At 37.8% G+C, this 13263-nt stretch overlaps 1 protein-coding gene across 5 annotated transcripts in view; it reads right to left on the reverse strand.

Annotated features, from left to right (window-relative positions):
• The window catches only part of PIGN (phosphatidylinositol glycan anchor biosynthesis class N), a 113608-nt gene that overhangs the window by 56817 nt on the left and 43528 nt on the right, over positions 1 to 13263 (reverse strand). For all 5 annotated transcript variants that reach the window (XM_024133951.3, XM_028480277.2, XM_028480276.2 and 2 more), the window contains 3 exons: positions 7859 to 7937; positions 6733 to 6915; positions 1430 to 1569 (listed from right to left, as the gene is read on the reverse strand). In XM_024133951.3, the coding sequence (XP_023989719.1) occupies positions 1430 to 1569; positions 6733 to 6915; positions 7859 to 7937 (402 nt within the window). The remainder of the gene's footprint in view (positions 1 to 1429; positions 1570 to 6732; positions 6916 to 7858; positions 7938 to 13263) is intronic.

Raw genomic sequence — 13263 nt, forward strand, 5'->3', positions numbered from 1 at the left:
AAAAGGAGAATGTTTCTTTTGTTCTCAACAGTGATGATTTTGTAAAATCATTTAGATTATTTCTAGAGGAAAAGTGAATTTTTATGTTTTATTTTCTTTATAATCTATCAAAAAGATAAAGATAGAACACAACATATTTTCAAAATCACTCTGTCCTTAAAATTTAAATGTATATGTGTTCTTCATAAATAGAACATTTAATAATTCAGGAGGGAATTTTGGATAACACCTTTCATTCTAAAAAATTTTAAGCCAGAGCAAATGACATTAGGAAAAAATCTAATTTAAATATGTACATCCAGCAACCCTATTCCTTTCAAATGGAGAAGTAACAGTCTGTTCTTTTGTCAGTGTCTTTTTGCCTTGTTTTTAAAAATGTTAACATTTAAAATATTTTAATATTAATTTTTATTTTTCTTATTAAGAAGAGGTGGTCAAAGCTGGAGGTAACAAAAATTAGAAAAGAAAACACATTGTGTCATTGCAACATGCTCGCCAACCCTGACAACACCCTTATTCTGGGCTGTCATTCCCTGGTCTGCTTTTGGTGTCTGGTTTGCTCAAAGGATGCCCAAGACTAAGTTTAAATTCTAGATTCCTGGTGCAAATATAGAAATCAACACTATCTGTAACATGACCCTCGCTGCCTGTGAACATGAACCAGCCCAACATTTTAGTGATTTTCTTTTAAAGTGCTTACAACTTGCATGAGAGCTCTACCTCTGATGTTTCCTACAATTATAAGAATCCATTTCAAGTCCAACTTGTGAGCAAGCACTTAAAGGTAGAACCACAGCATACAAGAATAATCTCCCCTAACCCCTGTAGGTATACATTACTAGATTGGATTTAATTGTGAACTTTCATTCATCTAGGTTTACATGATAGCTGGGAAAGGAGGGGCAAAAATGTATGGAACAAAAGCATGCAAATTGCTTTGTGAAACATGAAGATACACTGGAAACTGGGATGATGAGACAAATTCAAAACATAAGTCACTCCTGACATAGTACAATCCATATTAATTATTTAATTTTTACTCCAGATTTTTCTTATAAAAGATAACACAAAGAAGGGAATGAGGCCAGTACTACCTCAGGGCAATCAAGATGAAGTCAAAAGAGAAAAGTAAAATAAAAAGGATGTTTAGGGAATTCCCTGGAGGTCTAGTGGTTAGGACTCTGCGCTTTCACTGCCGAGGGCCTGGGTTGGAGAACTAAGATTCTGCAGGCCTCAAGGTGCAGCCAAGAAAAAGAAAATGCCTGTTTATATGTAACGTTTATGCTGTTATGAATGAAATGAAAGGGCTTGGAGATTTGAGGGTATTATAATTATCTTTCATGACTTATGCTACAGCAATCTAATGCATTTAAATACAGATTTAACTGTCAGTGAAGTGAAAAACAAGACCACAAGATGTGTTACTTACTCTCTCAGAACCGCATACCATACTGGCAGTGGCAACAAGCAATATATGTAGTAAGTCCAGGGACAGGCTTGAATCAGCAGGAAAAGTGCTAGTAAAACGCCAACAGCTACAAAACTACATGACAGGAGATGTCTTGGTTTCTGAAAGTTAAACAAAACATTGAAAACACTCCAAACCCATGCTATTTGATAGGTTTTTAAAAGAGATTTTATGAAGTGAAGAAAATACATTACTTTCTTTCAGTGATTCTACAACTAGATGATTAATCTAAGAACTGCATTTTAAAAAAATCTGTCATTGGAGAAGCACATTATAGAAGAAAAAGCTGGATAGCCTGGAATTGTTGCAATTAGGTAATTCTCAATTTAAAATGCCTATGCTCCTAAAGTTTGTTTGCAAGTAACTTCTTCGGAACTCTGAACATATTTCTCCTTATTAACAATTTTATAAATGTTGATTGAGTTCACTGACAAGCCCACAAAAGCCCATTTAATCTACAATAAACTGTGGGACCTAATCTTCATTTGGAACAATGATTCTATCTATTCAAACTTCTACTTGACATGCTGCCCACGCTTCTCTCTCCATCACCCAACCACAGTAGGTTCATTCAGTCATATCTTCTCTCCCAAACACCTGCCAAACAAGAAAGGAGCTCCTCCATGTAAATCACCAGTGACGGCCTCCACAGGCCGTGGGTGCTCTGGGCCAGGAGTAATGATGCGAGGGTCAGGGACAGAAATGCCAATGATTAGAACAAGAACACACTTATGGAAAGCTGTGATGCTAAGAGTGCACAGGAGAAAAAAACAGGACTGGAGGGGTCACATGGTACTCTCTTGCCTCCGTGCCTTGTTTTCTCTCTCTCTGTTTCCCCCTTGTTTTGCTACCCAAACTAAATAAGGTGAGAATTAAGAATTACCTTCTGGAGTAGGGGAGGTTGGGGAGGAAAAGCAAGAGTTTTTTTCCCCTTTATAATTCCTCCCTCTGGCCTAAAATGTCACCAGAAAGGAAGTAAAGAAGCAAGAATAAACTAGGGCAGGGTTGTAAAAAGGAAGGTGAGACATAGCATTGTGATTAAGAGTTTGGCGCTACACAGATCAGAATTCAAATCCTGGCTCTGTCACTTGCTCACTGTATGACCATGAGCAAAGTACAAAACAGATTCTGAGACTTAATTTTACCCCATCTATAAAATGTGAAGAATAATTCCATATCTATTTATCAAGGCTAGTAATGCTTAAATGAGATTATGAAAAGAGCTTAACAAAATGCCCAGAATATTACTACTGCTTAATAAATAATGACTACCATTATCACCTTTATTTTTCTTCTCTCCTCCTCTACCTCTCTGCATTAGTCCCAAAAGTCACTACAGAAACCTCTCAGTGACTAGCACTGGAAATGGAGGTCCCATAGCAAGGGGATGGAAGAAGAAGGAGCAAGTCTCAAACAGATACGGACAGGTAGAGTCTCTAAAGCTCAAGGTGCCTGAGGCAGGTATTCTCTTTAGGAATTGGGACTGGTTTCACATCACTCTGAGGATAGTAAAATAATAAGAAAATAAGCTTAAAGAGTACCTAAAAAAGACACTTGAGGGATTTTCTGGAGTCAGTACAATATCATATAATTATCCAATCCTTTGACACATAAAGTAATCGACATTACAAATAAACATCTACTTGTAGGAAACCAAATCAAAAAGAATTCAGTTCAGCTAAAGTAAAAATAGAAAGGATTTTAAATAACAGGAATGGGGAACATTTTCTACCTCATAATCATTAACTCCCTGCCTCCCCAGACCCTCCAAAAAACACCTGATGATAATGAACCATGCTGTGTGCATTGTCATGACTCCTCCATCCAACTAACAATGATTAAGTCGCACAGTCTACGCCGTGCTCTGTACTAGGTGCTGGCCTATGAGGAGTTTAAACCATACAGGTGGAGACGGAATCCTGGGACTTGGTTTAAGGGATAAACATTTTGTGATTTCCCTAAATAGTGAGAGAATAAGGGAAGCATGTGGCAAAATAAGGATATTCAGTTCTAAAGCAAAAGACATATGAACTAGCAAAAGCAAAGGAGAAGAGTAGATAGAAGTTAAATGCAGAGTTCAATTAGGAGGAGCTATGGCAAACTACCTTTAAAGAGAATGTTCACCGCAGAGTTGTCTGTAAGAGTGATAAACCTGTAAAATCTGGGGGACACTGTCATGGAGAAGTGACAGAAACTTTGGAGTCAGACCTAAATTTAATTCCAGCACTGCTGTTCTATTTGCCGTTAATTTGACTAAACCATTTAGCTTGTCTCAAGCTCTGTTTCCCCATCTGGCAGTGGAGGGTAGAATTTGCTGCGAGCTCATCTCTCACTCCCCCCAGGCCCTCTATAGTCTAGCCGTATCAGTGACTTGCAGCCCTTCCAAGAAGCCATGCTACCTCACCCCTCATCTGGCACATGCTGCTCTCCCTGCACCTTTTTCCTTTTTTCTATTGGGCTATCCGACTCACCCTTTAAGATTTGACTTCGGCAACAACTACCTCGGTGAAGGCTCCCTACACCCCAACTGCAAGCAGCATGTTCTAATGCATGCACAGCTGCAATCATCTCACCCCCTAATTGCTCTCCAAGCCTCCCTTTGGTTAATGCTGTAGACTTCTGGCAACTTATTCTTCCTCCAGATGCTGTCACTTCACTAGATTATAAACTCTCGCTGAAGAAGAATCAGAATGTTTTTGCAAACAGAACCAAAGAGTTCAAAATACTTTTAATAACCTCAACTGTAATGGTCAGTTTTATATGTCAACTTGGCTAGGCTACAGACCCTAGTTAGTTATTCAATCACACATTAACCTAGGTGTTGGCTGTGAAAATATCTTGTAGATGTGATTAAAGTCCATAATCAGTTGACTTTAAGGGAGATTATCCTGAACAATCATGGTGAGCCTGATTCACAAAAGGCTCTAAGAGCAGAACAGAGGGTTCCCTGAAGAAGAAACTGTACCTGTGGAGTGAAGCTTCCGCTCCTGCCTGCAAGTTCCAGTCTGCCCTTCCTGATGGCCTGACCTCTGAACTTAGGACCTGCTTAACTAGCCCCACAGTCACATGAGCCAATTCCTTACACTAAATTTCTTAATACAGAGATCCTACTGGTCTATTTCTCTGGTTTAACTCTAAGTGATAGACCAGCTCTTCACTAAATAAAGTCTAAACTCTATAGTCTAGCATTTGAGGCCTTTGATTACTTCCACCTAATCTATATTATCAGTATTATCTCTTATTAGGCCCTTGAACAAACCTCCCAAATTCCCCCCAAACTGAACTATTTATTTTGAAGGCAGCATGGTATGGAAAGAGCATGAATTTAAGAATTAGAGTTCAAGGACACCAGTGTGTCCTTGAGGAAAACATTTATCTCTCTGAGCCTAAATTCCCCCATCCATATTATGAGAATCATAACCATTAAATTTAGGGTAGTATTAAGCTTAACTGAATAACACATGTACAACACCCAGGACAGTCCTGGAATAGTGCAGTTTAATAAATATTACTTATTATCCCAGCATAAAAATACATCTTCCCAACTCTGCCTCTATTTATATTATTCAATTTGCTTTAATTCTTATCCTCTCCTTATATTCTGACTGTTAAATTTCCACCAAGACTTATTCTTTCCTCTTATCATCACCCTAGCTAAAGTGAGATTTTCTTTATTTAAAATATGATAGTCATTGTATCACATTCACTTAACATTTTATATTAAAGTTGTCAAACATTTGTTGTCTTATGTAATATAGTATAGTATATGACCTACACCTGATAAGGTGGCTATGTGTATACATCTCTTACCTACTTTATTTAATTACAAGCTCCTTGAGAAGCTTGTAATTTTGTATCTGAATTTTGTATTTCTTGGTGTATCCTATGAAGCATCTCGCATTGTGCTGTATACACAAATATTCTCTGCATTATCAGATTAACGAATAAAGAACTATCAGCTGTGAAATCTGCTGACACAACAATCTAAAGACATCATATCCCTTCTCAATAACCCAAAACGTCAAGACAAATACCAAAAGGCAGCGTTTGGCATTAGACTACTCTGGACTCAAATCTCAGTTCCTCCACATCCTAGCTGAATGGCCTTTTGCAAATTACTTAAATAGCTTCAGTCTCCTCTTTTATACAGAAAAATTATAATGCCTACTTCCAGCACTGTTAAGTTTAAAGTGGCAAAATAAATTTCAAATACCCAGCTGAATGCCTAGTTATATCCTCCACTAAAACACGTTTGTTTTTGTCTCTTTTCCTACCACGTAAGAAATGATTTCTACTGTAGCCAATTTCACATACATTCAAGTAATGAAAATTACTTGGGGTAAATTAGTTAAGATGCATTACAGCATTATAAAAAAATGGAATAAATACTACTGCTCTTCCTTCCATTACAGAAAAATAAAGTATAAAATTGAAAAAAGTTACCACTGGAAATGTCTGCAGACTATTATTATTAATAATACACCATTCAGGTATATTACTTTTTAGAGGATTTGGACATGGTAATAATCATTAGAGAATGAAGTAAAGGAGATGGAAGAGGCATATTATCCCTGGTAAATGACAGTAATATATTTTAAAAGAGTAAAGTGTTTTAATATAGTAAAACCATATATGTACTGTTATATTTTCTCAGTTGTATAAAGTATTATTAAAGAGCGGGGTATTTTTGCCATTGAAAGTACAGTAAACTAGGGACTAATTCTTAAAATGAGGATATATAGAAAGTTCTGGAAATCTGTATTTAAGAATTTTAGAAAGATGAAAAAGGTAAGGATAGTTCCAGAAAAATGTATATTATTTTAAAAGGAACATTTTGAATAAGTGATTTTATTTCTTTCCAGCTCCTAAACTTAATATCAGATAAAGTTAAATATATTGCTTTGAAACTGTTTTCTGATCACCTGTACTGTAGAAAGATACGGAATACTTATAACATGCTAAATAATCATAAAAATAAACAGAAAAACAACACAGTTAATGCCATAGGCAAATGTAAATTACACAGCTATCTTTATAGCCTCTTAAGTTACAGGACCATTGTTACTGATACACCCTTTTCCCAACTAAAGAAACAGAGATTAATAAGAAAAAAAGACCCAGTACAACAAAAGCAAATGAAAGAGTTAGCTTAGTACAGCATGTACATTATACGAACTCACTGCAGTTAATTTGATATAATTTCTTTCCTTAGTCTTATGATTTTAGACCATCATCTGAATCTTCATTATACTTTCTGAACATACCTTGACTTCTTTACTAACACCTCTGGTAAGGTTGCAGTGAGACTTGATGATCAGCAAAGAAGCATAAGATGTCCATCCCACAAAACCAAGAACGACATTGAAAGCCAAAAAGAATCTGTCATAAGTGTGATAATAGGACAATCCTTTCAATGCAAGATTAATCAGCTCCTTGCAAAGGGAGATCTATGGAGAAAGAAAAATATAACTCGCCACATGCAAAGACAAAGAAAATCTAAGTTTCAAAGGAAGAAAAATTATTAAAGTAACTGTAGATGATTGATCAAAAACAGATTTTGATTGTTCTAGGATCTTCTTGCAAAGTATAAGAAAAATTCCTGAATAAAATAAATTTCTAAATCTTGATAAGAAAGAACATTTAAAATGCAAACTATCTATGAGATGTGCAATGATTTTAAATGATTCTGAATGATTCATTTTGTGGAAATTATCTTCAAATGACACATGAAAGAAATGGTTCTCTAATATAGGTCCCTGATAGGAGATGCCCACATTTACATTTTTTGACTTTCTCATATCAGATTACCCCAATCAGTTATAAAACATTATTAAAATAGCTTAATATTTTAGTGGAGAAGAATAGCTTGCCACTGTAAAACCATAACAAAAATAAGCATTAGAAATGCCATCATACTACTCAGGCAATTTTAGAAACCAAAAATAGAATTCTTTCTTACTTTAAAATTATATGACCATTTAAAACAGAGAAAATAAATGAAAAACATAGTAGGGTAGGAGTTGGGAAAAGTCAGAGCTTCAGTATGAACCATTAGATTTCTAATAGTGTGAAGCTAATTCTAAATGTACAGATATGTTCTAAAATATTATGCATAAATAAGTTGGATGACAGAAGCTTGGAATATACTTTCTCATTATAGAGAACAATAATTTTCATTTCCAATGTTAACCTAAAAAAATTTACCTATAACATTACCTGAAATAAGAGAAGTATGTCCACGTGGCTAAAGCAGCTACTTAGGAAATTCAACCCTTACTTAAAGGTTCAGGAAAGCTCCCTGGCCTGCCCACGTTGCTCTCCATCACCATACCTGCCCCTCCCCATACCTGAATGATCAGCTATTTATATATACAAGGCCTGCATACTTACTGCTTCATCATACTTTTTCTGTTTTATATAAGATCTTGCTTTTCTTAAAATGTTGATCTGTTTAGAATCAGAAAGTGAGCTACAAAAGAAAAAAAATGCTTTAGGTTTAAAATGTTTCTTCATTTCAATTACATTTTTTCTTGGTTCTTTGCTTAATTGAAAATAAAACGATGGTGAAAATTGAGAAAAGAAAGAGAAACAAACAAACAAACTCTGAGCCAAATCGTATCACTGCTGGTTATCTGAACTCTTCCAAGAAATAACTTATAATTAAGTCTGGTTTTCTTGACTCAAAGTTTCAACTGCCAAACTCCACTTATGACAGTCATACAATACACCACTGGAAGAAATGTAATGCTCTGGCTAATACAGAAATTCTGATTAAATCAATGTAATTAATGGAACAACAAATGAGTAGTCTGATTTACAACACTCAGCTCTCTCATGCTCATGGTAGACACAACAGACAGGGCAGATTCATTACGGTGCTTTGTACCCTTGAGCCAGACAGGGCCTGACAATTTTCATTATCAAAGAGATCCGAGCAGAGCTTAACCAAGAATTAAAGTTAGTGAATAATTTGAATCTATTTGCTATTTTTGTATTACACCATTTACTTTTTTGGTTTTCCTATCTTTCATTTCTCTTTCCACCATTTCCCTGTCCTTGTTTTACCACAGTAAAAACCTTAAATACAAAGGAGAAATACTCCTAATACTGCATAAGTAATTTTTAAGTAAGTATATTTAAACAAAAAATTGAATATATACTGCTTAACTAGCATCTACATTCCTAAAGTGAATACCTTCATATTTTTAAAGTGTTAAAAAGTTATTTAAGGATATATTAGGTTGGATCATTTGAAATTAATGTTTTTATATGTCAAAAACTACTAAATTAAATGTTGACAATTTCATATGGCTCAATAATCACTTGTCTTCTTTCTACTTGGTTTCAGCAGCTTCTAAAGAGATAAGATGGAGACTTCGTAGAAAGTTCATCTTTTAAGCAATGTTATTAGTTTGGGTGAGTCACAGATATCTTTCAGAATCTGAAACTTGCTCTAGAAAAATAAATAATCCAAAATCTTACATATAATTTCAGAAAATTCAAGAACCCCAGAGCTCAACTATGAACTCTCTACAGTTCTATAGAGGCTTGATTAAGAATCTGTGCCTACTCCAAGGGATCCCAGATCTTTCAACTCATGGGAACCCAATCACTGTCAGATTGTAGGAAAATCCCCCACCCCTGGACTCAATGGGATGTGGAAGAAAAAGGTACCAGGAAGCAAGAATACATGAAAGAAAAACAAGTTACTTCAAACTGTTGCCATGATCCAGTTCTCTGTCCTTCAGACACCACACATTTTGGAATATCTTCCTAGAAGTCTTAGAAATGGAATTACTGAGCCAAAGGGCACAGGCATTCTTTGAAGGCTACATCTAAGATAAATTTTCCAAAGTTCTATAAAAACCTTCTAAGTTGATCTTCCTTCTCCTTGCTCTAATCCACTCCACTTCCTAAAATACTGATTACATCTTCTAATATGCTTGAAATTGATATGGGTATATTATTGTCTACTTCAACAATTCTAAACTTCCTGGACTACTGATGACCATCTCCTTCTATTCTACTTAATTTCCCATTATTCCAAATATATACTCTCAGTTATAAAATGGTTAAGCTCTTCATTCTTCACCTATCTTGCATTCACGCCTGAGTTATTGTTCATAAAGATCCTCCCGTCTCTGCTTTCCAAAATCAAATCTTCATCATCCTTTATGGTCTACTCCAAATCTCACCCCACACCATTAGCACTTTAGTGTGGTCTCATCATCAATTTATTTCTCTTCAATTAAATTTTAACCTTCATGAGGGCCACTAATTATTTACATTAATATCAATAATACTCAGCAAAGTGCAAAGCACATAAAATGAATCAATAAATCTTAATTGATTAAAATGCTATGAGGAGCTTCAAGATGGCGGAAGAGTAAGATGCAGAGATCACCTTCCTCCCCACAAATACATCAGAAATACATCTGCATGTGGAACAACTCCTACAGAACACCTACTAAACACTGGCAGAAGACCTCAGACCTCCCAAAAGGCAAGAAACTCCCCACTTACCTGGGTAGGGCAAAAGAAAAAAGAAAAAACAGAGACAAAAGAATAGGGATGGGACCTGCACCAGTGGGAGGGAGCCGTGAAGGAGGAAAGATTTCCACACACTAGGAAGGCCCTTCGCAGGCGGAGACTGCGGGTGGCGGGGGGTGGAGCTTTGGAGCCACGGAGGAGAGTGCAGCAACAAGGGTGCGGAGGACAAAGCGGAGATTCCTGCACAAAGGATCGGTGCCGACCAGCACTCACCAGCCCAAGAGGCTTGTCTGCTCACCCGCCGGGCCGGCAGGGGCTGGGAGCTGAGGCTCGGGCTTCGGTCGGATCCCAGGGAGAGGACTGGGGTTGTCGGTGTGATCACAGCCTGAAGGGGGCTAGTGCGCCACAGCTAGCTGGGAGGGGGTCCGGGAAAAAGTCTGGAGCTGCCAAAGAGGCAAGAAACTTTTTCTTGCCTCTTTGTTTCCTGGTGTGCGAGGAGAGGGGATTAACAGCGCCACTTAAAGGAGCTCCAGAGATGGGCGTGAGCCGTGGCTATCAGCGCGGATCCCAGAGACATGAGATGCATGAGATGCTAAGGCCGCTGCTGCAGCCACCAAGAAGCCTGCGTGCGAGCACAGGTCACTGTCCACACCTCCCCTCCCTGGAGCCTGTGCAGCACGCCACTGCCAGGGTCCCGAGATCCAGGGACAACTTCCCTGGGAGAACACACGGCGCCTCAGGCTGGTGCAACGTCACGCTGCCCTCTGCCGCCGCAGGCTCACCCCACACTCCGTACCCCTCCCTCCTCCCGGCCTGAGTGAGCCAGAGCCCCTGAATCAGCTGCTCCTTTAACCCCACCCTATCTGAGCAAAGAACAGACGCCCTCAGGCAACCTACACGCAGAGGCGGGGCCAATTCCAAAGCTGAACCCTGGGAGCTGTGTGAACAAAGAAGAGAAAGGGAAATCTCTCCCAGCAGCCTCAGGAGCAGAGGATTAAATCTCCACAAACAACTTGATGCACCTGCATCTGTGGAATACCTGAATAGACAACGAATCATCCCAAATTGAGGAGGTGGACTTTGGGAGCAACGATATATATATTTTTTCCCCTTTTTCTCTTTTTGTAAGTCTGTACGTGTATACTTCTGTGTGCGATTTTTGTCTGCATACTTTTGCTTTTACCATTTGTCCTAGGTTCTGTCTGTCCATTTTTTTTTTTTTTTTAGTATAGTTTTTAGCACTTCTTATCATTGGTGGATTTGTGTTTTTGGTTTGGCAGCTCTATTTTTTAATTTTTTATTTTAATAACTATTTTATTTTATTTTATCTTCTTTCTTCCTTTCTTTCTTTCTTCCTTCCTTTTTCCCTCCCTCCCTCCCTCCCTCCCTCCCTTCCTTCCTGGCTGTGCCTCTGAGGTGGGAGAGCCAAGTTCAGGACACTGGTCCACAAGAGACCTCCCAACTACACGTAATATCAAATGGCAAAAATCTCCCAGAGATCTACATCTCAACGCCAAGACCCAGCTCCACTCAACGATCAGCAAGCTACAGTGCTGGACACCCTAAGCCAAACAACTAGCAAGACAGGAACACAACCCCATCCATTAGCAGAGAGGTTGCCTAAAATCATCATAAGGCCACAGACACCCCAAAACACACCACCAGATGTGGACCTGCCCACCAGAAAGCCAAGATCCAGCCTCATCCACCAGAATACAGGCACTACTCCCCTCCACCAGGAAGCCTACACAACCCATTGAAGCAAACTTAGCCACTGGGGACAGACACCAAAAACAACAAGAACTACGAACCTGCAGCCTGCAAAAAGGAGATCCCAAACACAGTAAGTTAAGCAAAATGAGAAGACAGAGAAACACACAGCAGATGAAGGAGCAAGGTAAAAACCCACCCAGACCTAACAAATGAAGAGGAAATAGGCAGTCTACCTGAAAGAGAATTCAGAATAATGATAGTAAAGATGATCCAAAATCTTGGAAATAGAATGGAGAAAATACAAGAAAAGTTTAACAAGGACCTAGAAGAACCAAAGAGCAAATAAACAGTGATGAACAACACAATAAATGAAACTGAAAATTCTATAGAAGGGATCAATAGCAAAATAACTGAAGCAGAAAAACGGATAAGTGACCTGGAAGATAAAATAGTGGAAATAAATACTGCAAAGCAGAATAAAGAGAAAGAATGAAAAGAATTGAGGACAATGTCAGAGACCACTGCGACAACATTAAACGCACCAACATTCAAATTATAGGGGTCCCAGAAGAAGAAAAGTAAAAGAAAGGGACTGAGAAAATATTTGAAGAGATTATAGAGGAAAACTTCCCTAATATGGGAAAGGAAATAGTTAATCAAGTCTAGGAAGCACAGAGAGTCCCATACAGGATAAATTCAAGGAGAAACACGCCAAGACACATATCAATCAAACTATCAAAAATTAAATACAAAGAAAAAATATTAAAAGCAACAAGGGAAAATCAACAAATAACATACAAGGGAATACCCATAAGGTTAACAGCTGATCTTTCCGCAGACACTCTGCAAGCCAGAAGGGAGTGGCAGGACATATGTAAAGTGATGAAGGAGAAAAACCTACAACCAAGATTACTCTACCCAGCAAGTATCTCATTCAGATTTGACGGAGAAATTAAAAGCATTACAGACAAGCAAAAGCTAAGAGAATTCAGTACCACCAAACACGCAATTTACAACAAATGCTAAAGGAACCTCTCTAGGCAGGAAACACAAGAGAAGGAAAATACCTACAATAACAAACCCAAAACAATTAAGAAAATGGCAATAGGAACGTACATATCGATAATTACCTTAAATGTAAATGGATAAAATGCTCCAATGAAAAGACATAGACTGGCTTAATGGATACAAAAATAAGACCTGTATATATGCTGTCTACAACAGACCCACTTCAGACCTAGAGACACATACAGACTGAAAATAAGGGGATGGAAAAAGATATTGCATGCAAATGGAAATCAAAAGAGAGCTGGAGTAGCAATTCTCATATCAGACAAAATAGACTTTAAAACAAAGACTATTACCAGAGACAAAGAAGGACACTACATAATGATCAAGGGATCAAACCAAGAAGAAGATATAACAATTGTATATATTTCTGCACCCGACACAGGACCACCTCAATACATAAGGCAAATACTAACAGCCATAAAAGGGGAAATTGACAGTAACACAATCATAGTAAGGGACTTTAACACCCCACTTTCACCAATGGACAGATCATCCAAAATGAAAATAAATAAGGAAACACA

Source organism: Physeter macrocephalus, chromosome 19 (assembly GCF_002837175.3).
Source record: "Physeter macrocephalus isolate SW-GA chromosome 19, ASM283717v5, whole genome shotgun sequence".
Lineage (NCBI taxonomy): Eukaryota > Metazoa > Chordata > Mammalia > Artiodactyla > Physeteridae > Physeter > Physeter macrocephalus.